The sequence below is a fragment of the Megalops cyprinoides genome, chromosome 21 (genome assembly GCF_013368585.1).
Source record: "Megalops cyprinoides isolate fMegCyp1 chromosome 21, fMegCyp1.pri, whole genome shotgun sequence".
NCBI classification, from domain to species: Eukaryota; Metazoa; Chordata; class Actinopteri; order Elopiformes; family Megalopidae; genus Megalops; species Megalops cyprinoides.
In genome coordinates this window covers 16,996,457-17,015,879 of record NC_050603.1, presented here as the reverse complement: position 1 = coordinate 17,015,879, position 19,423 = coordinate 16,996,457, and the positions used below count along the sequence as shown (strand labels likewise).

Genomic DNA, 19,423 nt, shown 5'->3' with positions numbered 1-19,423 from the left:
TAGCCAGCTCCAGATCTGCTTCGATTTTATCGAGAGGACTTTTGTCTTGCTTTCTTTTTTTTTTTTTTTTGTTTTTGTTTTTGTTTGTTTTTTTTTTTTTGTACTTGAATGTCGTGGCGAGGCAGAGCGCTACAGTGATTTTTGTGGTACATACACTATAATCCAATAAATCTGGAAAATAATGATGAAAAAAAAAACATGAATCTGGGAGCAGTTGCAACCAAAGAGCCCTCTTTCTTGCTCCTTGGCAAATGTAAACTTGTTACCTTTTTAAAAATAAAAAACAACAAAAAAAATGATAGTATAGTTGAGTCGAGAACAGTTCCTGACTAATGTACAGATGATGATGTACGATATGGAGGAACGCCAATATCTAGGTACAACTCCTCTGTGCTTCTAGCTTGATTTCATTTGTCCTTACAAGAAAAAAATCAAGAGAAATGTGTAAATATGTTATGTAAAAATGTCTAAAAGGGTTATATAATATATATTGGATTATTGTGATTTTAAATACGCAGTTTTTTTTTTTGTTACTTGAAGTGTTTTTTTTTAATTGCAGCAGAAACAGCGAATGCAATAACTTTGCTGGTAAGGATGTAAGACTTTGGTTTGATGAAGAATGTGAATTTTTTTAAAACCTTTTGTTTATTCCCTTATCACTTAGATTGTATAACCTGCTGCTTGGGTTCAAGAAAGAAGCAATGCTATTTAAAAAAAAAAAAAAAACTACACTTAGTTTGATAATTAATTCTGCCTCCCTCCACCAGAGGGAGCTCACTCATCCTGTGTATGAGGATAGAGATTTACAGGCACATTCAACCCCATCTCCTGCCATTCAACTCCTTCCTATCATTCTCTCTCTATCCAGAATCATTTAAATGCACCGAAGGCCCCTGGTTTAAGGAATAACCGAGACAAGGTTGTGCCGTGGTTTCAGAGCTGCAATAAACGCCCCCTAGTGGCACTCGTCTTTAATTACAGTACAGTGTGGTGGGTCTGTCGCCACGCACTGGCAGTTTTGAAGAAACACCTGCCATTGGGGTTAGTTACTCCAGCCATCCTTATAGGAATGCCATGGCAGTATAGAGGAATGGTCAAGGGGGTTCCGTTTGTGCATTTTAAAAAGGTGACAAGTCTACACGTTAACTGCATAGAGATCTAGAGGGCTTTTGATCATGGACATTTTGCTGCCACTCTGCAGTTTACCCCTTGCTTTAATCACATAATCTATTATGCTTTTTCTTTTTATTTTTTTCCCCCGAACCCCTCTGAAAAAATGCATCTCCTTTGGTGTGCAGATATTCTGTTCTTTGATCTTTTACAAGAAAGAATGCGTTTGTCACTGCTATGCCTTTCGCAGGCTTGATAACTAGACCACCGAACGCCATATCGATCAAGCGCAGCTCAAACTCGTGAAAAAAACATATTTATTTACGTGAATGATGGCGAAAGCAATGGAATGCTTTCTCTTTTTTTTTGTAAGGAGCTGTTTTTCTTTTTCCACAAATTGTAATGTGACGCTGGTGTCAAAAGGTTAAACGTAGGAATGCAAGGGTTTGAGTATAGCCTTACAAACGGGACACGGAAGGTGTACAATTGTTTTTTTGTTTTTTTTTTTTTAATTATTTTTTCTGTTGTCTGTTTTCTGGTTTCATTTCCTCTGCGTTTCCGTGGACGGACCCAGCTGTCTTCTGTTGGTTCTTCCAAGTGTCAGCAGGGTGGAGCAGTAGCCGATCCGCCAGCTCTCCCAACTCTCTTGCCCACCATCGCTTAAGTGCTGGGTCCTTTTTGCTTTATTCTTTGCCCCCCCCCCCCGCCTCTACCCACCCCCCCCAACCCGCCTTTAACCCAGGTTTACATTTTTACGTTGATTCTCAGAAGACTTGGTTCAGTCCTGTTAGTAGACAAAATAAAAACAAAAAACTTTGTTTGTGTAAGAAAGAAATGGTCCTCTGTGTCTTTGGTTGGAATATGGGTTTCAGGTTTGTGGCTGTCGGAGTTGCATTAGGCCAGGCTGTGTTTGAGAAAGGGTGTTCTGACCCGAAACTGGCCACAGCATGACACTGTTACAGTCCCGGATCCTCCAGTACTTGGAGGAATGTCCCACATCTGAAAATCATCTCCCACAACAATCAACATACCCTTAACCATACTGCTCACTCGCTTGCTTGAAGTCATTTACCAATCGAGTTTAGAAACGGCAGTGATCGACCAACAAACCAATCAGCTGCACCGAACAGGTTTGCAGTTTGAATAACGAGACCAGCTGAGTGTGATTGCCATGGCGAATTTATTTTAAACCAACTCCCATCAAGCTACTATATCACAAAGTGTTGCATAGGTTCTACTCAGGTGAGAGAAGAGTTTAGTTCAAGCTCCTGAACACATGACCGTGCTGTACAAACTTAATCGCGGTCCCACCACCCGACTGTTACACACACATTCAGGACACCCCTGTTACACACTTAGTCTTTGCAATGGTCAGCTGAATCCTATAAAGCCTGTCACTACTAGGAGGGATGGGGAAAAAAAAAGAAAAATCAATATAATGTGGTGAAATAGATCAATGCAAGTCAATATAAGTTTGGAAACGTGATTTTTAACAAGGTTGCAAGTGCAGACAGGGCACGAGATGATGAATCTGAATTGCTTTAGTAAATGTCCAGCCAATAAATGTAGCGCTTTCTGCAGCGGTAGCTTATGGAAGGATTTTTCCAGCCTCGCTCCTGTAAGGGGGAAGTTAATTCAGCTGAATGGAAACCCTTGGCAACAGACCGCACAGGGCTGGGCTGGCCATTACAGACGATCTCACAATACCCTCTCAGCGCCAGCCTTTGTGTCCGTTTCTAAACCCGGTGGAGCGGAAGTGCTCTTCGTTTCAAATGAGGCCGGGCAAAATGCCATGTCCACCAGCATCGCAACATAACAGTCCTTACCACTATTGGGCCTCTCAGAATATGTGCATGTATGCCACTTAAATCTAACCCCAGGCAAAAATAATAAATCTGGTCTTACCCTAGGTCAAAGCACAAGGTAGCATTCACTTTTGGGTCTATATATTTGAAATGCATGAGCAACACATTTGGAAGATTTCTCTTTGATCAATGCAGAAATAAAGCTTGTGCTTTGATGTGTGATATTGTATGTGCTTAGATGAGGTGTCTGAATGTACACAGTCCGTTTTAAAACACAGGAAGGAGGACTGTCACTAGCTTTACTGTAGATAACTCTGAACCAGACCCCAACAAGTATTTGGCAACCTTGTTAATATTGTAAAGGTGTTACAAGAAATATTTAAGAAAATTTGGCTTCAACTGTTTAACATTTTCAGAAGTTTTGGCGTGCTGGCTTTTGTGGCAATATGACATTTTACTACTGCTCTTTATCTACTCTCTATCAAAGTACACAGTGATTTGCATTACATAGTTAACGCTGACACTGGACAGTTTAGGCACCAAATATCCTTAAATACATTCACGTTAAAGACGCTTCACCGTGTCCCACTGTTTGTATTCAGAATCAGAAGTCCACATGACTGACGCTGATGGTCTAAAGATGCAGAAACAACAAAGGTGTTTTGAATAATTAGCTTCTGTAAGAAAACTTTAAAGTACTTTTTCCCAGAGTAACGAATGAGTGGTAATGACTGCCATGTACTTAACAGTGCAATAATGATTGACAAGATGGCTGAGTTAATTCCCCCTAGAACGCCTCGCGATTAATTATGCGTTTATCACCCACATTCCTCATTAATCATCCTTATCGCAAATCAACTGCCATTCAAAACTAATCAAGGCTAGAGAGCATTCAGAACAAAATCCCTCGCGCTGAAAATAAGTTGATTTTTATCTCACCCGAAATACAACGGTGCCGAAATCCCATCACATTTTCAATTTCAGAAGAGATGAAAAGGCTATTGTGTTCTCTGACCACTGAAACAGTTCTGTGCTAATGCGATCGTTTGCTTCTGCCTGTCAGCATTCAATATCAGTGGAACGGTCACAAAAACAGCTCTTCTCTCTCCCGCTCTCTACTCCAATGGTAATACTAGTTAAACTACAAAATACAAAAAACAGTCTTAAAAAAATGCCCAGTATGACATATCAATTATTGTATTGAAGTATTTCAAAACAATTATGTAACTGTATGCATAAAATGTACGCATATACTGTAGCATATATAGTAAAATTGCACATACCATTTAAAATACATTCTGGAGTATATGCATACAATTACACATATTAGCAGATTAACATGATCGTTGCAAAAATATTACACATTGAGCATTCAGCAAAAATTAATGTGTCGTGTGCTGGCAGGTGGGAACAGATTGCACAGGTGAGCCTGCTCGACAGTGCTCTACAGACATTGCTGACTGGACGAGACCTGATGATGCAGCTTCCTGTGAGGAGAGACAGTGCCACTGGACACCCGCTCCTGACGTGACCACGGCATGCCGGCCTCCTCTGGTGCCTTCACCAGTGTGAACACAACTCAGCAATGTGGTGCAACTGTGTTGACGATGGAGGACGAGACCAAAAAAAACACCAGTGGCTAATCACGCCGTACCATACATGTGCAAAGAAAAGAAAGAGTCTTGGCAAAGTGAAAAATAGAAATATTCTATTTGGAGTAATAGAAAAATTATCTTTCTCTAATCCCCCCCCCGCCCCACCCCCCTCACCAAACCTCTCCAAGGTGGAAGAGATTCTAGCACAAGTAGTGTTTGTACAGTACACTTTTGGCTCCGACGGAGAGGACGGTTGGCTTTCAAAGTCCTCAGGAAAGGGGCGGTGCTCTCCGTGGCTCCTCCTCCCGGTGTCCTTCCCTCGCCCCACCCTTTCCTGAACAGGGCTCTCTGGATGTTGGCTGTGGAACTCTTGTCAGTGTGTCTTCCACAGGGGGTTGTGATACACCCAGCCCTCTCCCTGCGGGCACCATATCAACACAGGGTCAGACAGAGTTAACTTTCAGATGATCCACACTCATGATGCAGATAAAACCTATACGATTAAGAGGTGTAATTGAGCTGAACATGACCATGCTATGTGGTTCGATGAGAACTACATAAATACTGTAACAACAGAGTAACAAAGGAAGTTAATGTTCAAACGTCAACCTATTTCACAAAACAAGTGGCGCAACAAGCGGCTGATTTTGGGGTGAGCCTCACCTCTTTGACGAAGTACTTGGGCTTCCAGGCCGTGTTGGTGGCGGCCCTCTGCCTCTCCTCCTCGCGCTGCCGCTCCTCCAGACGGTGCTTGTGTTCGGTGGCCGCGTCGATGTTCCCCTCCTTCAGCGCCGTGGTGACGTGCTGCCACAACCGCCTGTCACACACAGGGAGGGAGAGAAGAGTGATCACACACACACACACACACACACACACACACACAGCAACATACACACATTCATACACATGCACACGCAAAAGAAAGAGAGACGTGATCATACACACACACCAATATACACACATTCATACACATGCACACGCAAAAGAAAGAGAGACGTGATCATACACACACACACCAATATACACACATTCATACACATGCACACGCAAAAGAAAGACAGAGAGGGAGGGAGAGAGACGTGATCATACACACAAACACACACATATGCACAAAGATGCACACCGGAGAGCAGGAGAGACATGATCGCACACAGACCCAACATACATATATACATACATACACATGCACACGGGGGAGAAAAAGAGAGAGGGAGGGAGAGAGACAACACACAAACACAACACAAACACCCAGGGGCCAGACAGAGAGGGATAGGATCAGTACACACACACACAACAGATATAGAGATAATGAGATATAGACTTAATCATGCATGCTACTCATACAGTGTACGCTGTAAAACATCAACCTTTCATAGCGCCAACAACGGTGGCTGGAACATGAGGAAAACCGCAAACTAAAGGTTAGCCTCACCTGGCCTTCTAATACATACCCACAGGCTCAGGGATTTAGGAGTGATCCATCTTTAGCAATTAAACCTCCGCTGCAAAGGACTTAAGAGGCAGAACGCTAATCCTTCAATGCGAAAATGGATTGGCGGATTCCGTAATTGCCTAATGTTTATCTTCTCATCCACCAATTTATTCCTTTCATTGGAAGAACCGGCTCCTTTGCTGCCGGCCGCCAGTTCTGACTGCTCAGAATTTAACTTTCCTGGATATTGTAAAGTCATGACCTGAAAACCAAACCCTGCAGGATATGGTCTATCACAGCGTCAGAACAGTCTGCAAGTCTGCTTTAAAAAGGCATTACATTACATTTCATTACATTGTCACTTAGCAGACATACAGAGCCACTTGCACAGGTTACAATTTTATCCACTTATACAGCTGGGTATTTACTGAGGAAACTGTGGGTTATGTACCTTGCCCAAGGGTACAATAGCAGTGCTCCAGTGGGTATTTGAACCAGCAACTTTTCATTTATGAGCCCTGCTCCTTACCACTATGCCACACTTCCAGCATTAGAGTGGAAAAAAAGATGATATATACCAGTGTGTTCAGTAGCTGGGGAGACAAAAGCCTCTGTTTCAGGTGCATAATTAGCTACAGTGGGTGGTTAACCAACTCCCAGAAGTAGCAGGGATTCATATACAGCTGCTAAATCTGCCTACCATTGGGGGGATATTTCCTTTTTATCTGTAGCTGGTTTCTCTATTATATATGTTTTCCAGGAGATAATCTTCTATCAGGGGACTTTGACCATCGAATGTCTGCACAACAGCTACGCCAGTTAGACGAACCATTGCATGCCATGAGTGAATGCTTTCAGCAAATTAACAGCAGGGCCAGTTTCACTCAGCTGCCATTCTGTAGCAATTAGGGCACAATTTGGCAATGAGAGGGTCTATTCTCAGCTGCGGGTCATCACCTGTCACTTGCAATATCTAGCACTGCGAGGAGGTGTGAGCTCACTGTCAGTGAAGCTATTACAGACACATTTTTCCAAAATGATCCAAAGCTTGGGCATAAGGGGTCAGGTCTGAAAGGTGCCGTGAAAGGTGTGTTTTTCACAGGAGACTTTGCAGGTATTATATGTGTGGTTCTGAGGTATGAAAATATGGAGTTACCTTGTGCAGAAGGTGCTGTTTTCCGTGTGACAGAGGCATTTTTCTTCTTGTCATTATTCCTCAAATAACATTGACAAATGACAGACAGCAAGCGGAAACGGCGTGCAAGCCGGAGCTTCTCACCTCGACTCGGACTTTCCCTGCTTCTCCACCGGCCGGATCCTCTTCCTGATGACTGGCAGCTTGCCGGTGTCAATCACTCTGGTCTCCCCGCTGCTGTAGGTGAACTCCAGCGTCCCATTCCACTCGCCCTGGGCCTTGCACACAATGGTGCTGGTGGCGTTGTGCTTCACCTCGGCTGTCACCCTGTCAGGTGTCACACAAAGCCATATGTTTAACTTGGGGACTCATTACCACAGAGCTGCACAAAAAAAAAACTAAATGATCCTTCAGGGAAGACGTTGCTGTCTATTCTACAGACACACACACATATATGTGCATACACGCACACACAATTATATTTAAATTGTGTCTATATTTACATGTTATATTTACAGTATGTATTTCATGTCATAGTTTATGTGATTACCGTGTTGAAGACTTCAGTTTGCTTTGCCTTTGGTCTCTGCAGAATACTCAAAGTGTATTTCACACAGTGAATGTACATACACACACACACACACACACACACACACACACACACGGCACCCCACCTGTGTACCTTCCCTCCGTAGAAAGGCTTGGTGTGGAAGGTGACGGTGGCTGAGTAGCCGCTCTTGGCGCAGTTGATGAAGACCTTGCCCCCGAGCTCCACCCAGGGCACGGTGAGGATGGAGCGGGCGTAGGCACTGGGCAGTGTGAAGACGTACTCCTCATCATGCTCCAAAAGGCAAAGGACCCCTGTTCCGGTGGAGAGGTCAGAGGTCACCTTCTACCCATGCTACAACCTCACAGCATGGCACAAACACACACTTACTCACACAGACACACTCACAAAGACACACTCAAACAGACACGGACACACTCACTCACACAGGCACACAGACACACAGATACAGACACAGAGACAAAAACACACGCACACACAAACAGATGCGCACACACACTCAGACACACATAGACACACTCAGACACATACACAGACACACACAGACAACTCACAACCATATCCAAAGGTACCTAGCAACATAATCAGTATTCTATAGCAAGTATGTATTCAGCTCAGGGAGTGTGCACCACCAATATCAGCATAAATGTGCATCACATTTCCATGTACTTTACCAAGACTTTATGAGCTTGTTGACAGTGTCAGTTTCTGCTTATGTAATGACAGCATCAAAATAAAAGACAGCCAAGGAGAGTACATCACACAGCCAATCTTACACATTCCGTTATCCCATAGATCTGCAGCCATTCGCACAGTGATTCTTTGTCAAATGAATTAAATATCCAGCTCATAATCGCTAATTCAATCAGTTAAATCAGCCCAGCATCTGCACGATCCCTATTTGCCAGCTGTTCTAATTGAAAGTTGATTACCTACATAAATTTCCCCTTGTACAGATTTTCCTGACAGCGCACTGGTAAAATCTGCACCACATAAAAAATGCAGCTTGTGTTGTGGTAAATAAGCATTTAAACACCTGGAGTAATGAATAATCTGGTGCAATGAGCTACGACAGAGTGAACACAGTCCATCTTTTTAAAATATGTTTTGCACAAAGGCCACCGCAGAGGTTGTAATGGTTTGCATTTCATTCAGCTCTGCCTCTTTAACACCACTTGTGGTACTGCTTTTTTTCTTTGGGATGTTCTTTTAATCCCTGTATGTACAGCAAGAACCGTGGCAGAACCAAGTGGGCCACTATTTGCAATTGTACCAAGTTCTTTATTAAACAATGCGGTGCACCGCCACTCCGTGGACGTCTCGTCATTTCTTTTACTGCCTTAACGCCCACTTACAAGCTAGTGGAGTCACATGTTCTCCCAAATCTCCATTACCAGGGTATTGGCGAGGGCTCCCTGGCTAACAAGGACTGTCACAAGGTGACCTCTGAGGAACAACAGGTAAAATGCACACATCTGCTCCACGCTTTTTCAGATCCAACCATATGTGTTCTCCCCTGAGCTAACGCATGCGTTTGGGTGGAACCGTTCCTGAAAAACGTGGGGGTATGCAGCAGCACTTTGAGCACCAGGGAGGAAGGCGGTGACAAGGATGTGGGAAAGTGGCACCTATGACTCACCTATGCCCGGAAGGGGACGTCATCGATCCCCCCCACCGGTGCATGGGGGGGAAATCAGAAAGCCGGCTCATTACTCCTTCTGAAAGCCCAATTACACCCAGTCCTTCATTAGAGCGGGGAAAAAACACCCTGGGTCAGGAAAATGGCCGGCGTGTGACTCATCGTTTCAGGTCTCATTAGGAGGAGTTAGATGATTGCTGGAGTTAGCCAGCACTTTTTTTACTGCTGTGTAAGGAGGCTGAGCAGGTCAGCCATGGGCAACTGAACCAATTGCTGTTTTGTTTTGTTTTGCTTTGCTTTTCCTGCACTGCCTAGGAATCGACTGTTGGTGATAAACGCACCAATGGTGGAAATTCAGACTGGGCCCACAATGGCTCGGATGAGGTGCTGCCCCTTCATAGAGACATACTTCCCATGCCTGGGATTACTCTGATGTCATCCATATGAACCAATCATAAAGCTCCTTGCACACTGACTGGGCTGTTCCCAACATAAAACACCAAACGCTGTGTCCAGGTGGTTTGTCTTAGTGTGTCTGTGTTTGTTGGCTTTTGTCCAGACTTTTTGCCTGGTTTGACGCATTAAATCCACCTTAAGGGTGATGTGCCTTGAAAACTTCTTTCGGCAAAGGAACTTTGAGTCTGAGCACAACTCCTAACCAATTCCTAACCGGTTCCACGGCAGCATCGCCTTAGACATCACTCAATAGCTTCTCTACAGAGCTTCTGTGCATATCTGTCATTTTAACATTGACATTTATTTGTGCTTGTACAGTCATTTTATGATATAATCTATTCCCTCTCTGACCTATCCATACAACTCAAGACACTATAGATCGGTAAGGATAACTACAGATGGCTGGCAGCATGTGTCACGCAAATTGATCCTGCTCAACATTTTCCTCGGCTGTTTTTTTATTTATGAAAAAAAATCAATTATTTCCCATACTAAAAACAGGCTTCATCACGCCATTCATGCAAAGCCGCTGTCAATGTCAATCGATGGCCAACCCGATTTCACAGGCCAAATGCAGCGCAAGCCGGTCGAACATCCCATCACATTCTCGTGTGAAATGAACCCGCCTCACGCACGGTACTTCCTCGAGTAGCTTCCGCAACTCCTCGACACACATGCTAACATCAATCGTTGACAAGAATCGTTCTCCCAATACAAGGATGCATGTGGCTCACATACGTTATGGTACTGGCAGCTTGTGGACCTGTCTGTCAGAGGCCTGTAAGTAATACTAGCGTGCCGGAACGGTGGCATGTGTTTGTACAGCGCTTTGCTTTATGTTTTCTAACACACTCGAATGGCCACATCACATTCACCGCAGACAGGTAATCAATTACAGCACACACAGAGCAGTCAGATACTGCACTAACAACAGGTCTAGTGCTTGAGTGCTTGTGAGGGGGTTAGTGCTTTGTACTAAAAATACAAGGATTAAATTGAATGCATCCTATGTACAGTAAATTGTAAATTTACAGTTATCCTTAAGTGATATGGTGGAAGCAGCTGTTGACATGACATGCCAATACAGCCTGGGGACCTGTCTGGCAATCCTGTCCTGCACCGCTGACTTACTGCTGAATTCTGGAACATTCCTCCACCCCGGTAACAAAAGTCATGTGAAGCCATGTCAGTCTGGAAACTAATCACTCACTGAAGACATTACACTATTCAATTAGCTTGCTTTCTTCTTTTCCTTCACCACACCCCCACCTCCTTCTCCACACCCCCATTTCCTTCCCCAGGCCCCTATTTCCTTCACCACACCCCATTCTCCTTCACCAAACCCCTATTTTCTTCACCACGCCTCCTTCTCATTGACCACGCCCCCTTTTCACCACACCCCTTTTTCTTCTACACGCCCTCACAGTCATCACCACGCCCACTGATCCCTGCTGCCTCCTCCCCCTTACCTTCCCCGACCATGGACACTCCGATGGACATCCCCATGAACTTGCTCTTAGTCCAGATGTGGGCGTTGACGCACATCTGTCGCTCCTGGCACTCGCAGTAGAACCCGGAGACAGGCGGGTGGTGGGAGACCTGCTCGGCCACAAAGCGCACCCTGTAGCGCCCGGCCGCGTCCCGGGGGGGCGTGGTGGCGGGCGCGGAGCTGCTAGTCCTCGGGGCCCGCACGCTGTCCTGCGGCACCTCCCAGGAGCAGTGGAAGGTTTCGCCCAGTGCCGGGTTGTAGGGCTTCTTGGCCACTGCGCCCTTGCGGCCCTCGTGGAAGGCGGTCAGGTAGTACTCCACAAAGGCCACGATGCGCTCCTCGGCTGTCGCCGCCGCTGTGATGGACAGGAACATGTCTGGGTGCGCCATGAAATTAGCGTACATCTCCAGCAGGGAGCGCTTTTCCAGAATGAACGTCGGCAGCACCACCTGTTGAAACAGGCGGGGTGGGTGGAGACTTTACAGTACATTACATTACATTATATTATTGGCATACAGGAAATGCTCTTATCCAGAGCAGCTTACATAGATTACAATTTTTTAAATCCATTTATGCAGCTGGATATTTATGGGGGCAATTCTGGGTTAAGTATCTTGCCCAAGGGTACAACAGCAGTCTCCCAGTGGGGAATCGAACCGGCAGCTTTTGGTTACGAGTCCTGCTCCTTTACTACAATGCTACACTGCCGTATTAGGGCAACACAGCACACAAGCCGATGACTAAGAAATCCCACTGTCTGAAGGAGTGGGCTTGGAGAAGGTTTCTTGACCGCTCCTCTCTCCTAGCCCAGGCAAAGGCCTGGCAGTGGTGACCTCATTCCTTCCATGTATTTCACCCACCTTCTCAGCTCTTTCGAGCTGCCCCGCTCCACCTCCACCCCCTCTGCCCACGGCAGAATACCCACATTGATGAGCCGATCCTGCTGTTCACAAGAGAGCAACCTGCACCCATGCCAGCCATGATCAGGCCTGGTATCCCATAAATCAATGTGACGGTGGCTGGACAGGAGCCGGCGGCTATGGGGAGAGGCTAACGAGGCCATTTCGTCCTCAATGCCCCGTATTACTCTGACTAGGGTGGGGTGGGTCTAGATTTATGAGCCACGAGGAAGCTTGGAATGTGAATGTGGAACGAACAAAACAGACGCCACATTCAAGGGAACTGGGCTGGACTGTCTGCACTGAGCCGTGGTACTGTAAATAGTTCCGATTTTGGTTCCTTGTTTTCGCTCTATCCATGCTCATGATTTTGTTATTTTTATTTTAATTATCCTTTATTTTAACCAGCAGGGTGAACCGAGAACCAATGCCCATTTGAAATGACAGCCTAGGGAGAGAAGTAATTTCGGGAGGGTATTATTCAGCCAATTAAACTGGAGGATTATTAGATGGCCAGGCTGAAAGTGCAGGATTGGGAATTTAGGCTTGACACAATTATAATTAATGACATAACTGGACATAACTGGATCAGCTGTTACAGTACAGTGCGCGAATGCGGGGGGTGGTGTGTATTTTGTTAAAAACCCACCCGCGTCAGGTCCATGCCCAGCTTGAGCTGGGAGAGCAGGTGCAGGATGACGCTGCGCTGGTCGTCCATAACCCCCAGGTCCTCCTCCTCGTTGTCCTCGGTGTCTATCACCTCCTCGCCGGGGCTGACCGCCTCCCCGCCGGGCTGCTGCGGGGGACAGAGAGGACCCATCGTGAGCGGGGCCGGGTCAGTGGCTCCCCGGGGGGCCCGGGACCTGAGCGGACCCGTTCCCACGGAGAGGGGACAGAGAGGACCCGTCGTGAGCGGGGCCGGGTCAGCGGCTCCCTGGGGGGCCCGGGACCTGAGCGGACCCGTTCCCACAGAGAGGGGACAGAGACGACCCGTCGTGAGCGGGGCCGGGTCAGCGGCTCCCTGGGGGGCCCTGGACCTGAGCGGACCCGTTCCCACAGAGAGGGGACAGAGACGACCCGTCGTGAGCGGGGCCGGGTCAGCGGCTCCCTGGGGGGCCCTGGACCTGAGTGGACCCGTTCCCGCGCTCCATCGCAAATTACCCTCACATTCACTGGATCAGGGAGTCTACCAGACGAATGAATGCAAATGTAAGTCTAAATGTAAATGCACAGACCCATTTGCTGACATTCCTGGAATACGCTGATACACCAAAACGGCACAACCTCAGACAAACTGAGAACAGTTTTAACAAGTGACCTTACAAGGGGTCATAGAACTATGGAGAATAAATCCGCATGGAGAGCAGACAGTCTAACCTGAAACTATTATACCACTCCAGACACTCACGAGTAAAACACATCAACAGTTCCAAGCCCACAGACTGTACTCGAGAAAAACACAATCAACATATTTAACAATCTTCTACCACTCCAGACACACACAGCAGTGTAGAAACAACATACGTCAAACGTCCTTTTAAAACTAAACCCACACTCTACTGCAGTAATGTGGTCACAACGTCCATGGTCCTCCGCTATGCTCCGGGACTGAGCTGGCAGTAGATCCATTGGATTGCAGCCTGCAGTAGGTCAGGCTGAAGTCTGCCTCCTTCCTAATGCATAATGCAAGCACGTGCTGTGCACGCTGTCACACGCAGGCCTGGGGGCTCAGAGCAAAAAAAAAGAAAAAAAAGCCATCCTGTCCTCCATTTCCCCCTGCAGACATGCTTCAAGACCATGTGACAGGCCTCGCGGTGCAAACAAACACTTTTAAGTGGGACAGCCATCTTACATCAGCTATGCAGATCACGCAGGACGCAGAGGAGCCTCATAAACGCACACGAAGGAGGAGCGCCTCGCCCCGTCTCCCTGGAAACGCGCGCGGTAAACCCGGAGTCCCAGGACGCCGGGTTATGAGCTCACCGGATCGCCCGGGTTCTGATGGCGGGGCGGGAGCGTGCCTCTTCCAGCGCTTCACCTGAATATTTCATAGCGCGCTCAGCGGCGTGACTTCGGCTGTTCCTCCCTCGCTCCGCATCCAGGCTCAAGGCTCATTCCCACTGCGTTCGGAGAGCAGGGTGAAGGGCGCTATAAATAGATCCCGGGCCTTTTCATCCCCCCACACAAGCCATTTAAAATTTCACTGAGAAACGGGTCTGCATGATGATGGTGAATCTCAGAGCAAGAGAACTACATCCACACTGATCTGGGGACAGGTCTCCAGAAGACCATCTGATCCTATAATGTGAACAGCATTAATTCAACAAAAAGATGTATCTAGGTAATAGTTTTTTCCGGCTAATGCACTTGGAAGTAAGGATTTCATATATGAATATATACGAATACCTATCAATCACCTGGAGAATACATTTAGTAATAATTCTTAGTACCCATTGAGGATCTGCTGTTAGTTTTAACAGGATTGACAGTGAATATGAACGGGATTTCAGAGTTAGCATGAATGGAACTGGCTGTCACTGTGAATCGGTCTGAGAGTTAGCGGGTAAGTGATTTACAGCTAACACTAATGCAGTCATACATGGCCAGATTCAAGGTCACCTAAGCAAGAGAGAGTCACGCTGCTTTCTGACACAATCAATATTCCGATCAAAAACACCCACCAGTGTGGTCTCCACTATAACAATGAAGCACAGACAGACGTTGTAACACAGGTCAATAGATTACAAAAAATAAGCCCATTCAGATGTAGCTGTACATTATGGCTAATACAGTATACAGGGGAGTATATATCATGCATAAACAGTTATAGAGTAGTATAGTATAGTGTGGTTGAGTATGTGACACTATGTAGTAGAAAATGCAATGTACATCAATGATTATCATGACAGTAATAACAATGAAAACTTTTGCCATTTTACTGCAACCTGCAAAGTCACACCTATCATACTGACAACCCTTCTGGGTGCCAAAAATGCTCACCACAGCACTACAGAGTTTCCAAAGCTTCTAACACTTCCATACCACTTCACAGCATCCAGAAATAGCAAGCACATGAGCATCAAACAGCGGAGCCGACCTTCAGGATATTCCCCACATCACAACTCACAAACAACACGTTAAGAACTACAGAAAGCCACTCAACTTTTGGCATTCGATACAAACATATGTCACTGCCTAAGACTGACCTTCCTGCCGGCTACACACAGGGTCTTATCTGGGCTGACTTACCCAGGTCCCCAGCCCCTGATCACTGGTGTTAAGAAGTTTGTAACTCCCCCCCCTTCCTTACCCCCCCATGCTCCCCCACCCCCCAAGCTTCCCGCTCAGGACCCCCACTTACACTGCGCCCCGAAGGAAGGGCTGGTTTGCCCTGCGTCCAGCTGGACCTCATCTCCCGGGAGAGGCACGAGGGGTGAGTGGGCCGCCTGGAGAGCCGGGTCAGCCAGCCGCTCGGAGCTGGGGCTGCCTTTCCACAGAGGCTGAGGCGCTGCTACCACGACTGACGCCAGCTCCGTTCCGAGTGGGACGACTCCCAGCGACGCTGACGATCCCCACCCTCCTTCCCATTCCCCTCCCCTCCAGCCCTCACACTTCAATAACCGCACCCCCAACCCCACCCCACAGCCACCCCCTCCCACCACATCCCGGTCACATGACACAGGCGCACAGTCTACCAGCTCTGTAACCTCTGCTACAGGAGCTGGTGGGCGGCTTTTAAACTGTCATGCCATCTCTCCTCCTCCTCCCTCCTCTCCCATTCTCACTGCTTCAGCACCTCTCTCTCACTCCCTCTTACTCACTCTCTCTCTCTCTCTTCCCTTACTTCCCCTCCTCACCCTCCCTCCCTCCCTCTTGGACAGACTTAGTCAGGGAAAGGTCTACTCATTTTTTAACATCATAGAGACCTCTCTCTTAGCCCTCTGAGAGAGCTGGGAACGCTTCATAACTCTCACAATCCCAAACACCCTCCCCACCTCCTTCATCATCATCACTAATCCCTCAGTTTGCATCTGTGTCATTCACCTAATGTGCCCTTAAATTTTGGTCTCTGGGTGATTACCTGTCATTTCCGTAATGTTCTGCCTCGGTTTACCTGACGTTTGCCTAACGTTCTGCCTCTGTGCAATTGCATCTCCCTAAAATGGTGACTCCATGAGAGGGAGAGTTACATTATATCCCCCTTCGCTCCCTGTCACAGCACCCACCTCAGGTGCACCTCTCTGCTCCTTTCAGCAGCAGCTGCTACTGTACAGAGAGAGCCCCACATCAAAGAGGATACAGATAATACAGTCTGTGTGTCAAGAACTCTGCCCCATTTTATCTTTCTTACTTTGTACTGACCGCGTACCTAGCACAGGGCCTTAACTGAAAATCACTCCACTAGCCTGCGGTGATAGTGTGGTTTAAGTCCGCAGTGTGGCGTGTTAGCCTAGCAGCTGCTGCTGCTCTGACCCACTCTGCCTGCTTCCTTCAGATGGTGTTTTCACTTCGCTCCTGTCTCGCCTTTGCACTTTAATGCTCTGAGGACCTGCCATATGAAGCAGGCTGAATGGCAGGTCTGCAAGCACACAGCATGCAAATCTAAAAGCCCTGCATTAAGTTAGTTCCTCGCACGTTGATCTCTGCAGCCAAGAAACTCTTAATGAGATACAGATCACTTTAAAGCAATTAGAACTGATGGCTGACATTAGTCTACATGCACATACATTTCATTATATATATATATATATATATATATATATATATATATATATATATATATATATATATACATATATATATATATATTAGTTAGTAGTATAATAAGTATAATAGTTTAATAGTTACACTTTTTATTTTATATTTTCCACAGAAGTCAACAAGCATTTGGAAATGAGCTCTTGGGACAATAACTTTTTGCATGCTTGAAAAGTCTCACTTAAACAAAGGCTTGGCAGATTTATAATTGGTACCGCCAACTAAACATTTCCTCTTGGTGCAATTTACCCACAGACCCTTAAATTGCATTCTCACTCCATTTAACAAACAAAGCTTTGTGGACACCCAGATGCGCTGATCCTGAACAGAGAAGCTAAAGTTCACTGCTGACTTCCAGTTTGCAGAATGAGAAGTTCCTCTGTAAGCAGGACACTTCTAACTGCAGGTAGACAAGACTATGGAATTGCTATTTTTTATCAATGTTTAACACCAGCTCTCAGGGTGTTATGCGTCTGCAGCTTCCACAATCAACGCCTCCATTCCTTCCGGTCATAAGGTGCTACAGACCAAACTGTACAGGTGTTTACAGTTACAGTAATACTTTGTTTTTCCCCCATCTAATATTCCCACTAGGAAACCTTTTCAAAAGGGACTGGTCAGCTGGCCCAATCAGTCACAGTGACAAGGACAGGTCATAGGGATTTATAACGCTGTACACGTTTTTGTCGGTGTTCACACTTTTCCATCCTGGACCGTAACAAGCAGAACACAAGAAACGCCTTTGTGTCTAATGCAGCAGACAAAGAGCTGTGCGCACAGAGCTACTAGGAAACACGACATAAAACAAGTTGCCGCACTCTGGAGAACATCCTCGCCTTTATTCCGCGTTCAAGAAAAACAACCGAACAAAACCGCACGCCGTTTTACACTTCCTAGATCTCAGAGCTTTCTCGAAGTGTACTCAGAGGAATCTTCACATCCCCCCCTCCCCAAAGCGGCGGCTGTTAACTAATAATTGAGTGGGATCAAAAGAAAGCCGCTAGGAGCGGGGGCTTCCTGTCTACAGAGCCGCCCAGAGAACAAAGCCGCGGCGGAGCGGTGCGGTCTGCCGGTGCCGCCTTTGTTCGAGAGACAAGCCCGAGCCTCCACGAGCGACACCGACCGCAGACAGCTGAAGAGAGGGCCTGTCGACCTTTGAATGTTCCGACCTTTCAGACTCGATTGGATTTCTTTGTGCGATTCTCCGGGCCGCTCCGCTGAGAGGCAGCTTCCGAGGACGTCTGCCCGTAACCCACGCGAGGCCCGTCGGGCGTGCGTTCGGAGTACCAGACAGGGCTGAAGAGGATGAGCCGCCCGCTCTCCCCAGGTGTGCTGCGCTCATGAATAACGCCAGGCACAAAGCAGGCGAGAGCAGCACTGATCACAAGGGACCACGCTTTAACGGCATGAATGGAATGATGTGCACTAGGCCTAGAGAGGACAGGAATAAAGGAGAAAAGAGGAAGGAGGATGGTGGGGGGTGTGAGTCAGCCTAGGGCCGGGGGGGGGCGGTGAGAGACGTAGGCAGATACTTAATGAACTTAATATTAGCAGGTTCTGCGCATGATGCAGTTTGACATTATTCTGTGTACTGGAGGGTGGTCTGGTGTGGCACAGTACAGAGCCTTTTGTGCTATGTTATGTGGTAATCTGTACAGTGCACTGTTCATGTGGTGTTCTGTTACACTGTGAACAGAAAATTGCGCAATATTGCGATATACGGTATAGCAAAGAAAATAATAATGTGTGCTGTGCCTTCCATAGCGCAGTTTGAACTGTACTGTAAGCTTGTGAGGTGAGAACCGCTTGTCCTTTTTGCCACAGACTCCTTGTAAAAGTAGCAGAAGCACATTATAGAATATTGATCACCCTTTCAGCCCCTTATTGGTCCTTTTGCTTGCTGAGATGAGAGTCCTACGAAAAAAATCCAACATCTTACTTCAGCTCCAATAAAACTCCATTTACTCCAGTCTCCACTACATGACACTTGTGCTTTTGTACCCAGTCTTTGTGAGGGAAACCAATCTGGCCTGACTCAGAGCGCTCACAGACCTGAGACGACTACCGCCGTAAATGAAATGAAAACAAAACTTTAAGGATCACAGCTGCAATACTTGACTTACTGTGACTTCACAGGGAAGATAAAGCTCACAGAACACAAACTGAGGGCCAGATTTACCAAGGGCCTCTTCATGCTAGGTTCGTTATGAATTATTTGGTCAGATTTCAAGGAGTTTCAAGGAAGTTTCAAGGGAAAATATCTGTTTATTCAACAGTTTGCTCAGCTTGCACACCTGCAAGATACAGCAAACTTGCAGGTGACTTGGTAAGTGTCTTGTTGGTTCGCTTTCAGGGTTCACTTCTACATGTTAAGCGTACCCCATCTGTGCTGACAAATACAGAGCTAGATTATTCAGGGTGTTCAAGAACTGTACCATTACTGCATGGCAGCACGCCCAAGTACAAGAGACTGCTGGCGGTAAAGACAGACTTGGTATAAGCGTAAACGCCAGCCCTCAGCGATGGCAGGTGTATGG

The 19,423-nt window shown here is 46.6% G+C and overlaps 1 protein-coding gene across 1 annotated transcript in view; it reads right to left on the bottom strand.

Annotated features, from left to right (window-relative positions):
• Positions 1-4,677: 4,677 nt before the first annotated feature.
• Positions 4,678-19,423, bottom strand: part of LOC118768769 (oxysterol-binding protein-related protein 10-like) — a 50,763-nt gene continuing 36,017 nt past the window's right edge. Inside the window, exons 8-13 of the mRNA XM_036515678.1 lie at positions 12,778-12,924; positions 11,210-11,678; positions 7,752-7,938; positions 7,222-7,404; positions 5,174-5,327; positions 4,678-4,928 (exon numbers count right to left, since the gene is read on the bottom strand). Coding sequence (XP_036371571.1) covers positions 4,884-4,928; positions 5,174-5,327; positions 7,222-7,404; positions 7,752-7,938; positions 11,210-11,678; positions 12,778-12,924 — 1,185 coding nt within the window. The 3' untranslated portion in view covers positions 4,678-4,883. The remainder of the gene's footprint in view (positions 4,929-5,173; positions 5,328-7,221; positions 7,405-7,751; positions 7,939-11,209; positions 11,679-12,777; positions 12,925-19,423) is intronic.